Source organism: Chenopodium quinoa, unplaced genomic scaffold, assembly GCF_001683475.1.
Source record: "Chenopodium quinoa cultivar QQ74 unplaced genomic scaffold, ASM168347v1, whole genome shotgun sequence".
Classification (NCBI taxonomy): domain Eukaryota; kingdom Viridiplantae; phylum Streptophyta; class Magnoliopsida; order Caryophyllales; family Amaranthaceae; genus Chenopodium; species Chenopodium quinoa.
In genome coordinates this window covers 1,782,233-1,794,079 of record NW_018742556.1, presented here as the reverse complement: position 1 = coordinate 1,794,079, position 11,847 = coordinate 1,782,233, and the positions used below count along the sequence as shown (strand labels likewise).

General features: G+C 35.0%; 2 protein-coding genes across 3 annotated transcripts; one reads left to right on the top strand and one right to left on the bottom strand.

Annotated features, from left to right (window-relative positions):
- Positions 1–1,167: 1,167 nt before the first annotated feature.
- On the top strand, positions 1,168–4,186 carry LOC110720481 (cytochrome c oxidase-assembly factor COX23, mitochondrial-like). Of its 2 annotated transcripts, XM_021899517.1 has the most exons (4): positions 1,168–1,560; positions 1,960–2,036; positions 2,728–2,802; positions 3,122–4,186. In XM_021899517.1, exons 1-3 carry the CDS (start codon positions 1,470–1,472, stop codon positions 2,773–2,775), a joined length of 216 nt encoding a protein of 71 aa, XP_021755209.1. In that variant the 5' UTR covers positions 1,168–1,469; the 3' UTR covers positions 2,776–2,802; positions 3,122–4,186. The 2 variants fall into 2 exon arrangements, with proteins under 2 accessions (XP_021755209.1, XP_021755208.1); XM_021899516.1 differs by lacking the exon at positions 3,122–4,186 and having other exon boundaries at positions 1,178–1,560; positions 2,728–3,072.
- Positions 4,187–4,383: 197 nt separating this feature from the next.
- LOC110720482 (cytochrome P450 714C2-like) lies at positions 4,384–7,970 on the bottom strand. The gene is made up of 5 exons (XM_021899518.1): positions 7,253–7,970; positions 6,376–6,617; positions 6,025–6,269; positions 5,559–5,937; positions 4,384–5,075 (listed from the first exon to the last, which is right to left on the bottom strand). The coding sequence occupies exons 1-5, from the start codon at positions 7,533–7,535 to the stop codon at positions 4,650–4,652; spliced, it is 1,575 nt and encodes a 524-aa protein (XP_021755210.1). The 5' UTR covers positions 7,536–7,970; the 3' UTR covers positions 4,384–4,649.
- Between the last annotated feature and the right edge of the window lie 3,877 nt (positions 7,971–11,847).

Sequence of the window (11,847 nt, the reverse complement as noted above, 5' to 3'; positions counted from 1 at the left end):
ATTTATCTTTTTCTTAGAGATTTATTGCAATTTATAAAGAATTGAATCAAAAAAATTGCGGAACTAAACTTTTCTAGCTTACAATTGATTTGAGTAGAAAGAAGAGTTTTTTGTTAAAGTTTTTTTTGACAACTTAGGGTTTGTTCTTATACGTTTATTTTCAGTTCAGTTCAACTAGTTTAGTTCAGCTCATTTCAGTTCAGTTCAACTCCTAATTTCATTCTCTTATAAAATATTCAGTTCAGCTCACTTCAATTCAGTTCAGTTCAGCTCAGCTCAGTTCAGTTCAGTTCAATTCAGCTGATTTCAGTCTATTAGAACAGACCCTTATTATAGTTGCAAAGTGTAATGCTCCTTTCTATCCTTTATTAAATTGACACGACAATTACCTTAAAATACTAAATATGAATTTCTTATATGCCATGATTATTCCTATAGTATTTCCTACCAATATCAATATGTTATTGACAAGATACAACCAATTATACTGTGCTATATTGCTGATATATAAACAAAAAATCACGTATATTCACTCATAAACAAAAAATCACCTCAAAAACATTAAGGGATCGTTTGGTTGGGGGTAATCAGGAAAGGGAATGAGAATCAACTGGTCCGATTCCCTTTGTTGATGTTTGTTTAGCACTTTCTTTCATTCCCTTTCCCCTCTTCATTACCCCAAATCCCTCTAAGTTCATTTTCCACCCCCTACACTTTTCCATTCCCATTCCATAGCCACCACCACATCACCACCTTCCTACCTCCACACACCACCGAGAAACCCAACCTCCGCACCATCCACGATTCGCCGCCTCTCCGACGACCCTTGTCGCCTATCCCCCTCCCCATAAAATTCTCTTCTTCTCACGCAAAAACATCCCCAACCCCTAGAAATCCCTCCTCTCCCCTGCTAGGGTTTCGAGGGTAGGGGAGGATCGGACGGTGGTTTTGCGGGGAGAGGGAAGGATTTCTAGGGGTTGGGATGTTTCTAGGGTTTTTCTGGCCTGAGTTGATTTTTGTGGAAGAGAGAGCTGCGCGAGGCTGGAGAAGGGCGGCGAAGGTGCTGCGAAGGGCGGCGAAGGTGAGGCGATCGACGGTGGAGGTGCGGATGGTGGTTTGGTGGACGGATGGTGACTAGAAAAAGGTGGAAAGTGAATGAATTAGGTGGTTGTGTGGTGGTTGTGGGATGGTTGTGTGGTGGTGGGATGATGGAATTGTTTTCCTTTGTTTTAAAAACAAACAACATAGTGAATATTGGGTATTTTCATTCCAGTCTCTTCCATTCCCTTTGTCCATTTCATTCCGTTTACCCCGGGTGAACCAAACGACCCCTATTATGAATTTCTTATATGCCATGATTTATTTATTTATTTTTTTTCTTTTCAAAACAAAGAAAAACAAAAAACGGGTAAAAATAAAACAGAAAGACGCTTTGCAAAGGGAGGAGAGAGAAAAAAGAAGGCGAAGCAATGGCGTCGAAAGTAGAATCACCGCCATATCCCAGTGCTGCTAAAATATCCGATTCTTCATGCTTCCCTCAATACACTGCTTCCCTTAAGTGTAAGATTTTACCTTTTTATCCTAATTTAGTAATTTCTATTTTCTAGTTGCGTTTGTTTTTTTGTCAATCCCTAGTTCATGGCAAAATTGGGTATTTTATTCAATTTCTGGGCATTAATTTTTTTTAACTAATTTTATGAAATCATCGATTTTTGCGTATTTAGCTTATTAAGGGTTTTAATGAGTAAGACTTCGATAGAAAATTGATCATTTGATGATTTCCCTGTTTTATCTGAGATACCCTTGTAAGTTAATGTTCATGATATTGTGAATAGATTTTACTTTCCATTTATGTAGTTTAAATGATGAAATTGACGAAATTTGTGGGATTTAGCTTGTGATTATAGTTTGAGATTTTGGGTTAGATCAAGTTGTTAAATTTGTCTTCTTAATGAATAGGTTTGGAGCAAAATAACTCAGAAAAGAGCAAATGTCAAGAATTCTTTGATGATTACAAGGAATGCAAGAAGAAGGAGGTAATCAATATTAACACCCATAATTTTATTTTGTTTTGTTTACTAATTATGTGTATTTATTTTACTTATACAAAAAGAAAAGTAATTAGTTGAAACAACTGATAGTTATCCTTTTAGGGTAATGTCTAAGAATAAGGTTAAGCATCATAATGTGAAGGCTGATTGGTGAAAAATGCATATTGTATGTAATGAACATTGAATTGTTGCTAAATCTGTTTTCTTCTTGAGATTATCTTGGTGCATTTTCTTAAATTGGAGAATTTTGGTGAATCTGCCTTCGAAATTGAGACTTATAAGGCGGTTGTGGCAGAAATGGATAAATTTTTGGTGAACCTTTTATGTGATTGAAGTTTCCTTGTAGAATTGGGGAAATTTGTTTGTACTTCAGTTCTCCAAATAGTAGATAAGTTCAACGATGCATTATCCTAGCGAAGACGACTTGCCATTGTTTGTGGCCATGTCTATTTCATTGAACTTATCCTAGTAGCTGCATTAATATAGGAAAGTCTATTTGAAAGTGGATAGAGAAATTGATGAAAATAAGAGGTATTAAAATGGATTTCTTTAGTCACTGTATTGTATTGGGTGATCGCATTTAATTCCATTTTTGTTCAATGTGCATTTTGACATGGTTTGACACTGCTCAAGCTTCAATGCTTATAATGTGCTTTTTTTTTTTTTTTTTTTGCAGAGAGAAGCACGACTGGAACGCAACCGACACCGCTCTCTCTTCTCATAATTCCCTAGGACAGGCTGCTTTGAAAAGGTTCTACTTTGATAAAGAAAAATTGAGATAGATTTTTTGCTTTGAAGTGCACTTTGATTCTGAAATAATACGAGTATTTCATTAGCTTGGAAAAGCTCTGTCTTATGCTGAGTTACTTGTATATGTATGCACTCCTACAGCTTACTCCCTTAGACTTGGGCATTTGCCCTTTATTTCGAAACGTTAGGACCACATGGATTTTGTTGTGTCGATTAAGAATCTTCCTTTCATGATACTTATACTAATTTACTGCAAATTTTGAATGTTTCACTCAATATGATGATCAGTGGTTTGCTGAAACATGGACATTCTGTTGCAGTGACTTTTATAAATTGGGAAGAAGTTGGCTAGCCTCATAGCAAAATACAGATGCCCTAATCAATTGATGTTTTAAATTTTTTTCTTATTTATTGTGTAATATAGTATATAGCTCCACGTTCAGGATTAAGGATCTATGAACGTAACCTCTTTGCTGTTGTAGGGTTGAAACTGTGCAAGTATGAGCCTTTAAATGGCTATATCCCAATATGCGGGATTCTCTTAGTAGGCACTTTCTGTGTAAAAAAAAAGGGGGAATTATATTATTGTTGTACTCAAAGAATACAATTCTTTCCCTTTGTAGGAGTTTAATTTCATGTTCAGGTTGAGTAAAACTCCTTCAGGTTCAGGAACCAGTTTTAGTTACAGTACTTCACTGATATTCTGACGAAAAGTGAAAATGTGAGACAAGATCACTCAAATTCTAAGTAGTAATGTCAGTAAACTAGTAAAGTTTGAAAAATAAACCACTTTTACATTCCTTTGATCAAGTAGTAATGTCAGTAAACTAGTAAAGTTTGAAAAACAAACCACTTTTACATTCCTTTGATCAACAGGATTCCAAGTCCTTGTCCTTTCTCCCCAAACTTCAAGTACCTCAGCTCAATCTCAAGTTGAAGCCTGCCATAAACATCAAGTACTACGCTGCTGTGTTAGCAGATGTTTCATGACCGGGCAAAATCTGTGGTACTCATTATCAAGTTTTCTTGATCAAATTTCAGGGCAAGGTCTTCCTTATTGATGCTTCTGATCTTATCGCCTTTACAAGTTTTTCTTGTAAAAAGCCATCTCTATCATCCTTGTTCTTTCCAAGTTTCCATAGCAGCACGTAACATACAGTATATTCATAATATCCGAATGCTCATTCCACACCACAATCCACAATAAACGTCATAGTCCCACCATGATATGATAAGATATTCGATTACTTAACGAAGAATTTGGGGAAAGATGAACAACTTTTGTTTGTGACAGTTACAACTTCAAGTTTCTTTGGGACATTGTACAGTAGAATTCACATTTTTGCAAGTACACGGTATATTCATTATATCCTCAGTTGAGAAAACAAGATTGTTCAGTCTTAATTTCATACTTCCTAGTTCCTACTACACTAATTCAGAGTCTTTCTTCAAAAAAAAAAAAAAAAAAAAATTACTTTTCACTGATCAAAAAATTAGAACAGGCCAATAATTGAGTTTTGGAGGATTAGTTGCGTTAAATTCATAGAGAGAAATAACTAGTCAGAAACCCAGAACAACCAAATTGAAACATATCAACATAAAAAGAACAATCTTTTTGAAACAAAGGGTGTGACTATTGTTATTGAAATGTACACAAATTCATGATGTAAACTTTGTGCTTATGGAGTGTTTGGGGTAGACTCCGTTAATTGCTAAGGTTATTTTTTCTCACTGATTATAATGAAAAATCAGTAGCTAATAGCGAACTATGGCTTTCGCCTACACCATGGCTAAAATCTAGCATCCAAAGAAGCTGAGTGAATGCCGAGTTTACAAAACCTGAACCAATTAAGCCCTGCTTAGGAGGAGTTTAATTCCATGCTCAGGATCTATTACTAGCCTAAATGCAGGGCTGTGCTGATAACCTGGTGAAATCGAAAAGCTAAACTTGGACAAGATGAGGGATAAGATCACTTTGAGCTCCATCATGGCGAAATTTTGGCCAAGACATACACGAGCTCCATACCCAAAAGGTATGTAAGCTTGCGGGACTTTGCATGCTGCTGCAATTCCATTTGCAAATCTTTCAGGGTGAAATTCTTTCGCGTCTGCTCCCCATAAATCTGGATTCTGGTGCAACATAGCTATTGGAACTTGAATGTCGAGTCCTTTTGGAACTCGAATGTCTTTTAGACTGGCATCTTGTAGTGCTGTTCTTACAGAAAATACTGCTGGTGGGTAGAGACGAAGCGTCTCTTGGATAATCATTGTCAACTGCCAAAAGAAAGTACAGGGTTACAAATAAGAGTAATAGAGCATAAAAAAAATACACATACAGTGCTCAAAAAAACTTGTATAGTTGGCCTAAAACTTAACAAATATCATCAATAATTACTTCTTTATCATAGCTAATGTTTCTGAAGCTTACTCCATATTCGATAATAGTACAGTACAATAGTGAATAGTCTAAAGTTTGATTCCATGTCAGGATTTGGCACTCGAATCACCATTTAAGATCCAAGCACCATAATATTCAGAATTCATCAAGTCAAAACAGAAATACTAGTAACACTAACAGTGTATTAACCAGTAATACGATATACCAAACTAGAGATTAGAATCTCAACCTCCACATACACCCTCTTCCTATAGTAGATGAAGTTGGCAAATGACACTTTAGAGGAGCATTTTTGTGAAATCAAGAGTGTAATCTATTAATGAAATGACAGTCGTATTGATAAAATAATGTATACATACCACTTTCATATGTCTCAGACTGTCAGCAGTTATAATTTCATCTCTGCAAGCTTCAAGTGCCTCAGCTCGAGCCCGAGTCTGCCAATCAGGGTGCACAGCCAGTAACATTAAGCTCCATGCTGCTGTAGCAGCAGTTGTTTCCTGACCAGCAAAATATATATTCTTGCAATTGTCTACGATGAGCTTCTCATGGCTCTTATCATCCATTTTGAAGGGAACGTCATTCTGTTCACCACATTTTCTAGCACCTTCAAGTATCTTTTGTAAGAAGTCTGTCTCACGTTCAGCTCCCATTCGTTCTTTGACAACCCTTAATATCATTGAATCGATTTCTTTCTCTAGTCTATTTATCTCCCGATTGGTCTTGGTTGGCATATACCTGCATATATATATATATATATATATAATACAACGATCAAGTTTCATCTACTTATCGAGCTTTTATTGTGATAAGATCAGTATTTACCTTGAAAAGGGAATCCCAACATACAGATTTTTACTCATTAGCTTTTGAAGCTTCCTTAGCTTTGAAAATATGTCTTTCCCCTTAGAGTAGCTGCTCCCAAATGCAGTTTTTGAAATTATATCAGCTGACAAACTTTTCATGTCTTCATCAATCGCAATCTCTGCTGTTCCACCACTTTTGCTTACTCTATCTTCCCAGGAACTCAACATCGTGGTTGTCGCATCCACCATCAAACCAAACACTCCCTGCACATATTTCATGTCAGTCAAGCTTGCTTGAACACAACTCAAGCAGTTATGATAACGCTTAATTGTATAGAGCCCTTGTCGCGCCAAAGAAGATAAGCTAAACTGATAAACCCTCTAACTTAACTTTCTCAGGGAAAAATTCAGGAGAAATGAGTTTCCTTTGATAAGACCAAAAGGAACCACTAGAGGAGATAACACCTTGACCAAGCAAAGGACCGCGATCCTTTGACAAATACGAAGGCTTTCCTAAATCCACAGAGCTATATTGGACAATGTCCTTCACAACATTAGGGTCTGTTACGCACAACATCTGCATCCTTCCAGTTGTATATGTGAACACTGGTCCTGCTCCACCAAATTCATTGTTCCAAGTTACCCAAAGTAAAAGAGAGGCACAAATCAAAAGATATCAGTTGTTTGCATTGTAAATTTGTAATTAACATAGTACATATAGTAATCAATCATGTGGTTTTCACATTTTATGAACATTTTCGGGTTTAGGCCTCAACCATAAGCTTAAGCTTAGTATTTTATAAGTCAAAACGTGTCAATTAAAAAATATAACGAAGAAGTTATTATATACATGTATGGACTCGTACAAAAAAACATGTTTATTCATAGTAAATTCACCATAAAGTCCAACCAAACCAATGTTAAACCCATTAATCATAACAATCAAAGGTATTTTGTCCAAAATAGTCATAACAATCTCATTCTATTACTATTAATACGATGATTCTTGGTTCGGTAAAGCCAAAACAAGACGGGTCAAGTTTGACACTTTATTTTTCAGGGTTATCAAACACAATAAACAAATTCATGTATACATTATCAAAAATCTTCATCTCAAAAAAAAAAAAAAAAAAAAAAAAAAAAAAAAAAATCAAACATATATACATTCATGTAAAGTAAAACCAACCAAAATCACCAAAAACATGAAATAAAAATGCAAATTAAGAGATAGAAAATAAGGGTGTTACCGTATAAAGATTGCCATTTATAAAGGTGAGGAAATAACATCAAAGGCCAATCATGATTAACTTGAATATCACATGAATTAGCATAAGATGGTAAATTAATTTGAGATTTAATTTGGGTAATTAGTGGGATATTACCCAACAAAATAGAACAAGGTGGTGGACCTCTAATTCCTTGATTTTGCAACTTCAACCTTAATAATTTAGGCTGCAAGACTAGCTTAACATAGATGTAACCAATTAACACTATAATTACCCCAATTATTGCTGACATAAAAACTTCCATTATTTTTTTTTTTTTTTTTTTTTTTTTTTGTGTGTGTTTAATTTTTACCCAGAAAACTAATAAAAGTAGCTATTACTCTGGTTTTATCTTTATAAATAAACTGATTATATAGACAGAGCCAAATGCAGTTTTAAATTAAATATACTGTGGTTTTCTTTACATTGGTTTTTGTTTTTGTGTGGGAGAATCTTAGCCTTACACGTGCTCCATTGTTTTCGATTCAGGTTCTTTCTAACTTATTTTAATCATATTTTTTACAGGGTCACATTTTATCATGATATATTATATTAAGTGTTAGTAATACTTTGTATAAAGTAGTACATTGGTACTATTTTTGCTGAATTAAGGGTTTAATTTGCTGAGTTATTTACATTTGGCAATTTATAAGGGTATTACAGTTATATCAAAAGGACAGCACAGCCTGATTACCTTAGGTTATTATACAGATTATAATCTTTTAATACCTTTTCAATAATAAGTATTTAGAGTAATAATCATTCAATACTATCTTTATGATGAAAAATGTTAGGTAATAAAAATCAAACTGTGCAAATTATACAGGGATTATTACCATTTTATCCAGACTTTATCCATTGATAAGATTTGATAATTGAAATACTTGGACATGCATCTATGCTTTTATATTTCTTTTATGAAGTTGTTGGACACCTGTTATAAGTCTAATAATATTTGTTTATTTCAATAAATAACTAAGTAATCCAATTAATTAAGGGTCTGTTCTAATACGTTTATTTTCAATTCAGTTCACCTCAGCTGAATTCAATCTATGAAAACAGGCTCTAAATAGCAAATTAGAGCATAGGATTGAAAAAAAAAAAAAAAAAAAAAAAAAAACTAGAATTTATAAAAACAATTCAATAGAACGAAGAGAATATGAAGCATTATCACTTGATAGAAACTATCCAACGGCCTAAAGCCTACAATTGTATAATCACTGCCACATAAATTGCCTTCTTGGATTAAAATAATTTTTTTCTTTTACTCGTAATAAGTTAATATTAGTTTAAACTACATATAAGCTAAGTTTATGTAAGTTCAGCTAGAAGAAACAAGGGCGGAGCCAGGGGGGCTGGGGTGGGCCATCAGGCCATGGCCTCCCCCTTGGCTCAAAATAAATATTAAATTTTGCATACAATTAATATAAGCTTTAGTGTAGAGGAGTTGGTTTTTGCCATATAATAGTAAACAAGAGGGGTAAAGAGTTCAAATCTTACAACAACATATTCAAATCTTGGCCCCCCTCATTTAAAAATTCTGCTTCCGCCACTGAGAAGAAAAATCAAAAGATTAGAATTCACCTCTAATTAATGACTAATTATCTCTTCTTCTAACACCTTTTAATGTGTTTCAACAAAAGCATGCTCATGTTTATCAAGTGTGACAATACTTTGTAGGTGTTAACTAGGAAGCTAGCATGCCTAGCAAGATTTTATTTAAATCAACTACACATATTATTTGTTAAATTGTTAACAAAGATAAGTAGCTATAAGGTGACACTTGTCTGATTGACAAACCAATGGTTTTGTGAGACAAACCCAAAATAAGGAAAGTCTAGCCTATAAAAATGGTACAATAAACATATGACATATTATCTAAACTCTTAATGATTTCATCCAAATACTTAACCATGTCATCCAGGCAATTAATCACATCAAATCAAACGATCTATATAGTTAAAGATATCCTCCAAGTAATTATCCATATCATTCAAAGAATTAAAAATAATAAAATTGTAATAGCCGGTAAAATAATCAAGTAAATAAGAAACCCTAAGTGGCTAAATCAAATAAAAAAATTAATTTGAAAAAACAAAACTTTTGAAAATCCTAGATTACAAAAGAAAATAGAGTAAAATTACCATCAACGAAATCATATTTTCGATAATCGGCACAGTTTATTTCCTGAATTCAAATACGTAAGAGAATTCCCATATTCGCTACCAACAAAACCTTGGGATTCCCGACTTAAACACTAATTTAACACAAAGTTGTTGCCTCAATCGACAAATTGATCTAATGTTAAATGTGAGGAATTTGATCGGCAATTTCATGATGATATTGGTAATTAACGAGATAGTCGTACACTCGTACGGTACGGTAGTCATACCATTTATAGATTGATTTTTCTCTCTCCTTAATTATCAATTATTCGTGTACTGGGTGGAGTAGATTGGAGATTTGGAGGGGAGATTATGAGAGAGTGCAGTAGGAGTGTTTCGAGATTAACAATTGTTTGAATGAACTGATGAAGGCCATGTAACCGATGGTTGGGTGCCTCACCCAATATTTTGTGTAATGAAAAATCGTAAGAAAATAATCTATACAAATGATACTTATTGTGTGGCTGCTTATAAAAACATAAACTTAAATTAAGAGAACAAACATACATTTAATTGTTAAATCTTTTGGCTTATGCCTTTTACGTGTTTTAAAATCCACTCCGTTAAAAAGAATTTCAGTACAATGATACCATAAGGAGTATATGACAAGTTTTGGAATAAAATACAAATAAAACTATATTTTATTTGTATTTTATCCACTCAAAAATTGTGAAGCGGCAACGGATCCACTCAAAAAGTTGTATGAGACAACGAACCGAGAATGTGTCGAATTGTTATATTTATGTATTTGGATTCTTAGTCCTTCCCCGATTAATTCTTGTTTGATTTTGTTAAATTCGTTTTCATTATCGTTAACTGTCAATTGTAGATGTCGTATGGCTATTATTAATGAAATTTAATGTCTGACTTCTTTAAAAAAAAAAAAAATTAGATTTTCAATAAATGATTGATTATGTAACTAATTAATAAGTAGTGTATGTCTTTTAATAATCTCCATTCTATTAAACTATTAAATATATAACTCAAAATACGCTTCAAATTAAAGATTTATACATTTATCGATTATCACAATTCTCACACATACATAACCTTTTTTAAAATGAATATGTAAGGAAAACAACAATACATACACAATTACTCCACTTTTATTTGTATTTTTCTTTTTTTTTTGGATGATTTTAGCAACTAATATATAAGCAAAATTATTATTTACAAAAATTATCTCAATTACACCCTACTCATATGATTATATGAACATAATAACTCGCATTCAACTCTCCACTTAACACGAATCATTGGCCTTATATGCGGTGCGCATCACACAGTCACAGACAAATAATATAAACTAGAATCGATTTCAATTTTGTACATACTATATCAAATCTTAACCAACCAACAATCGTAATTAACATCTTTATGTATTAATGTATTATCTATAATTTTTAAGTGGTTGAACCATCAATTAATGATGTGATCTAAATGTATGAAATTTGACATTTACTACCAGCAAAAACACCCTATATCACATTTGCTACCCGTTTAAAAAAATATTTTATTTTACTACCACCTAAAATCACATAATTATAATTTCACTACCACTTAACGGAATCTGTTAAGATTCCGTTAAGTTTATTAAAAAAAAAAATTAAACAAAGTAACCCAGCCACCCCCTCCACCTCGACTGCCGCCCCCTCCCCCTCCCCCCTACCAGCGGCCAGCGCCCAGGGCTTCGGCCGGCGCCGGCGCGAACCTTCCCCCTCCTTTCCCCCACCATACGCAGCCAACCTCCATCGGAAACCACCTTTTCCCCCTGCCCTGATCCCCACCGAAAACCACCTTTTTTCCCCTCTCTCCACCAAAATCGGCCCCTTCCCCGTAATTGCTACACTGAAATCGACCCCCTCCCCTCCCCTTCCCCTCGTTGGCCATCCCAAACCCTAAACCACCACCCCAAAACCACCACAAGCGAAACCCTAAAATTCGTTTAGGGCGGTTTGGGGCTGGTGGTTTAGAATTAGGGATGGCCGAAAGGGAAGGGGAGGGGGTCGATTTCAGTGTGGGGAATAGGAGAGGGGGCGATTTCCGGTGTGGGAAAGGGAAAGGGAGTGGTTTCCGGTACGGGGTGGGGGTCGGGGCAGCAACAACGGGAAAAGGGAGGGGGGTTGTCTGCGTAGGTGGGGGAAATGGAGGGAGTGGGGTCGCAGCCGGCAGGGGGGATGTGGTGGGGCCGCGTCGGCGCCGGCAGGGGGAGGGGGTGCAGTCGAGGGGACGGGTGGCAGGGGGGAGGGGGTGCAGTGAAGTGGAGGGGTGGCTGCAAGGTAGTTACACCCAATTAGCCATTGTTGTGGGCCCCTCAAACAGAAACAGTAACGGGGTTAGTCACTGGTAGTTATTTCTATAGTTAGGGAATTATGGTGGTAGTAATATAAAATATTTTTTTTTAACAGGTAG

What these genes read in the sequence shown, in the direction of transcription:
- LOC110720482 (XM_021899518.1), bottom strand. Translation starts at nt 7,535, where the DNA reads ATGGAAGTTTTTATGTCAGCAATAATTGGGGTAATTATAGTGTTAATT. An exon ending in TAAATGGCAATCTTTATACG is followed by an intron (nt 6,618 to 7,252) that starts GTAACACCCTTA and finishes TTGGTGGAGCAG; the next exon opens with GACCAGTGTTCACATATACA. An exon ending in GTTGGGATTCCCTTTTCAAG is followed by an intron (nt 5,938 to 6,024) that starts GTAAATACTGAT and finishes ATATATATGCAG; the next exon opens with GTATATGCCAACCAAGACCA.
- LOC110720481 (XM_021899517.1), top strand. Translation starts at nt 1,470, where the DNA reads ATGGCGTCGAAAGTAGAATCACCGCCATATCCCAGTGCTGCTAAAATA. An exon ending in ATACACTGCTTCCCTTAAGT is followed by an intron (nt 1,561 to 1,959) that starts GTAAGATTTTAC and finishes CTTAATGAATAG; the next exon opens with GTTTGGAGCAAAATAACTCA. An exon ending in AGGAATGCAAGAAGAAGGAG is followed by an intron (nt 2,037 to 2,727) that starts GTAATCAATATT and finishes TTTTTTTTGCAG; the next exon opens with AGAGAAGCACGACTGGAACG.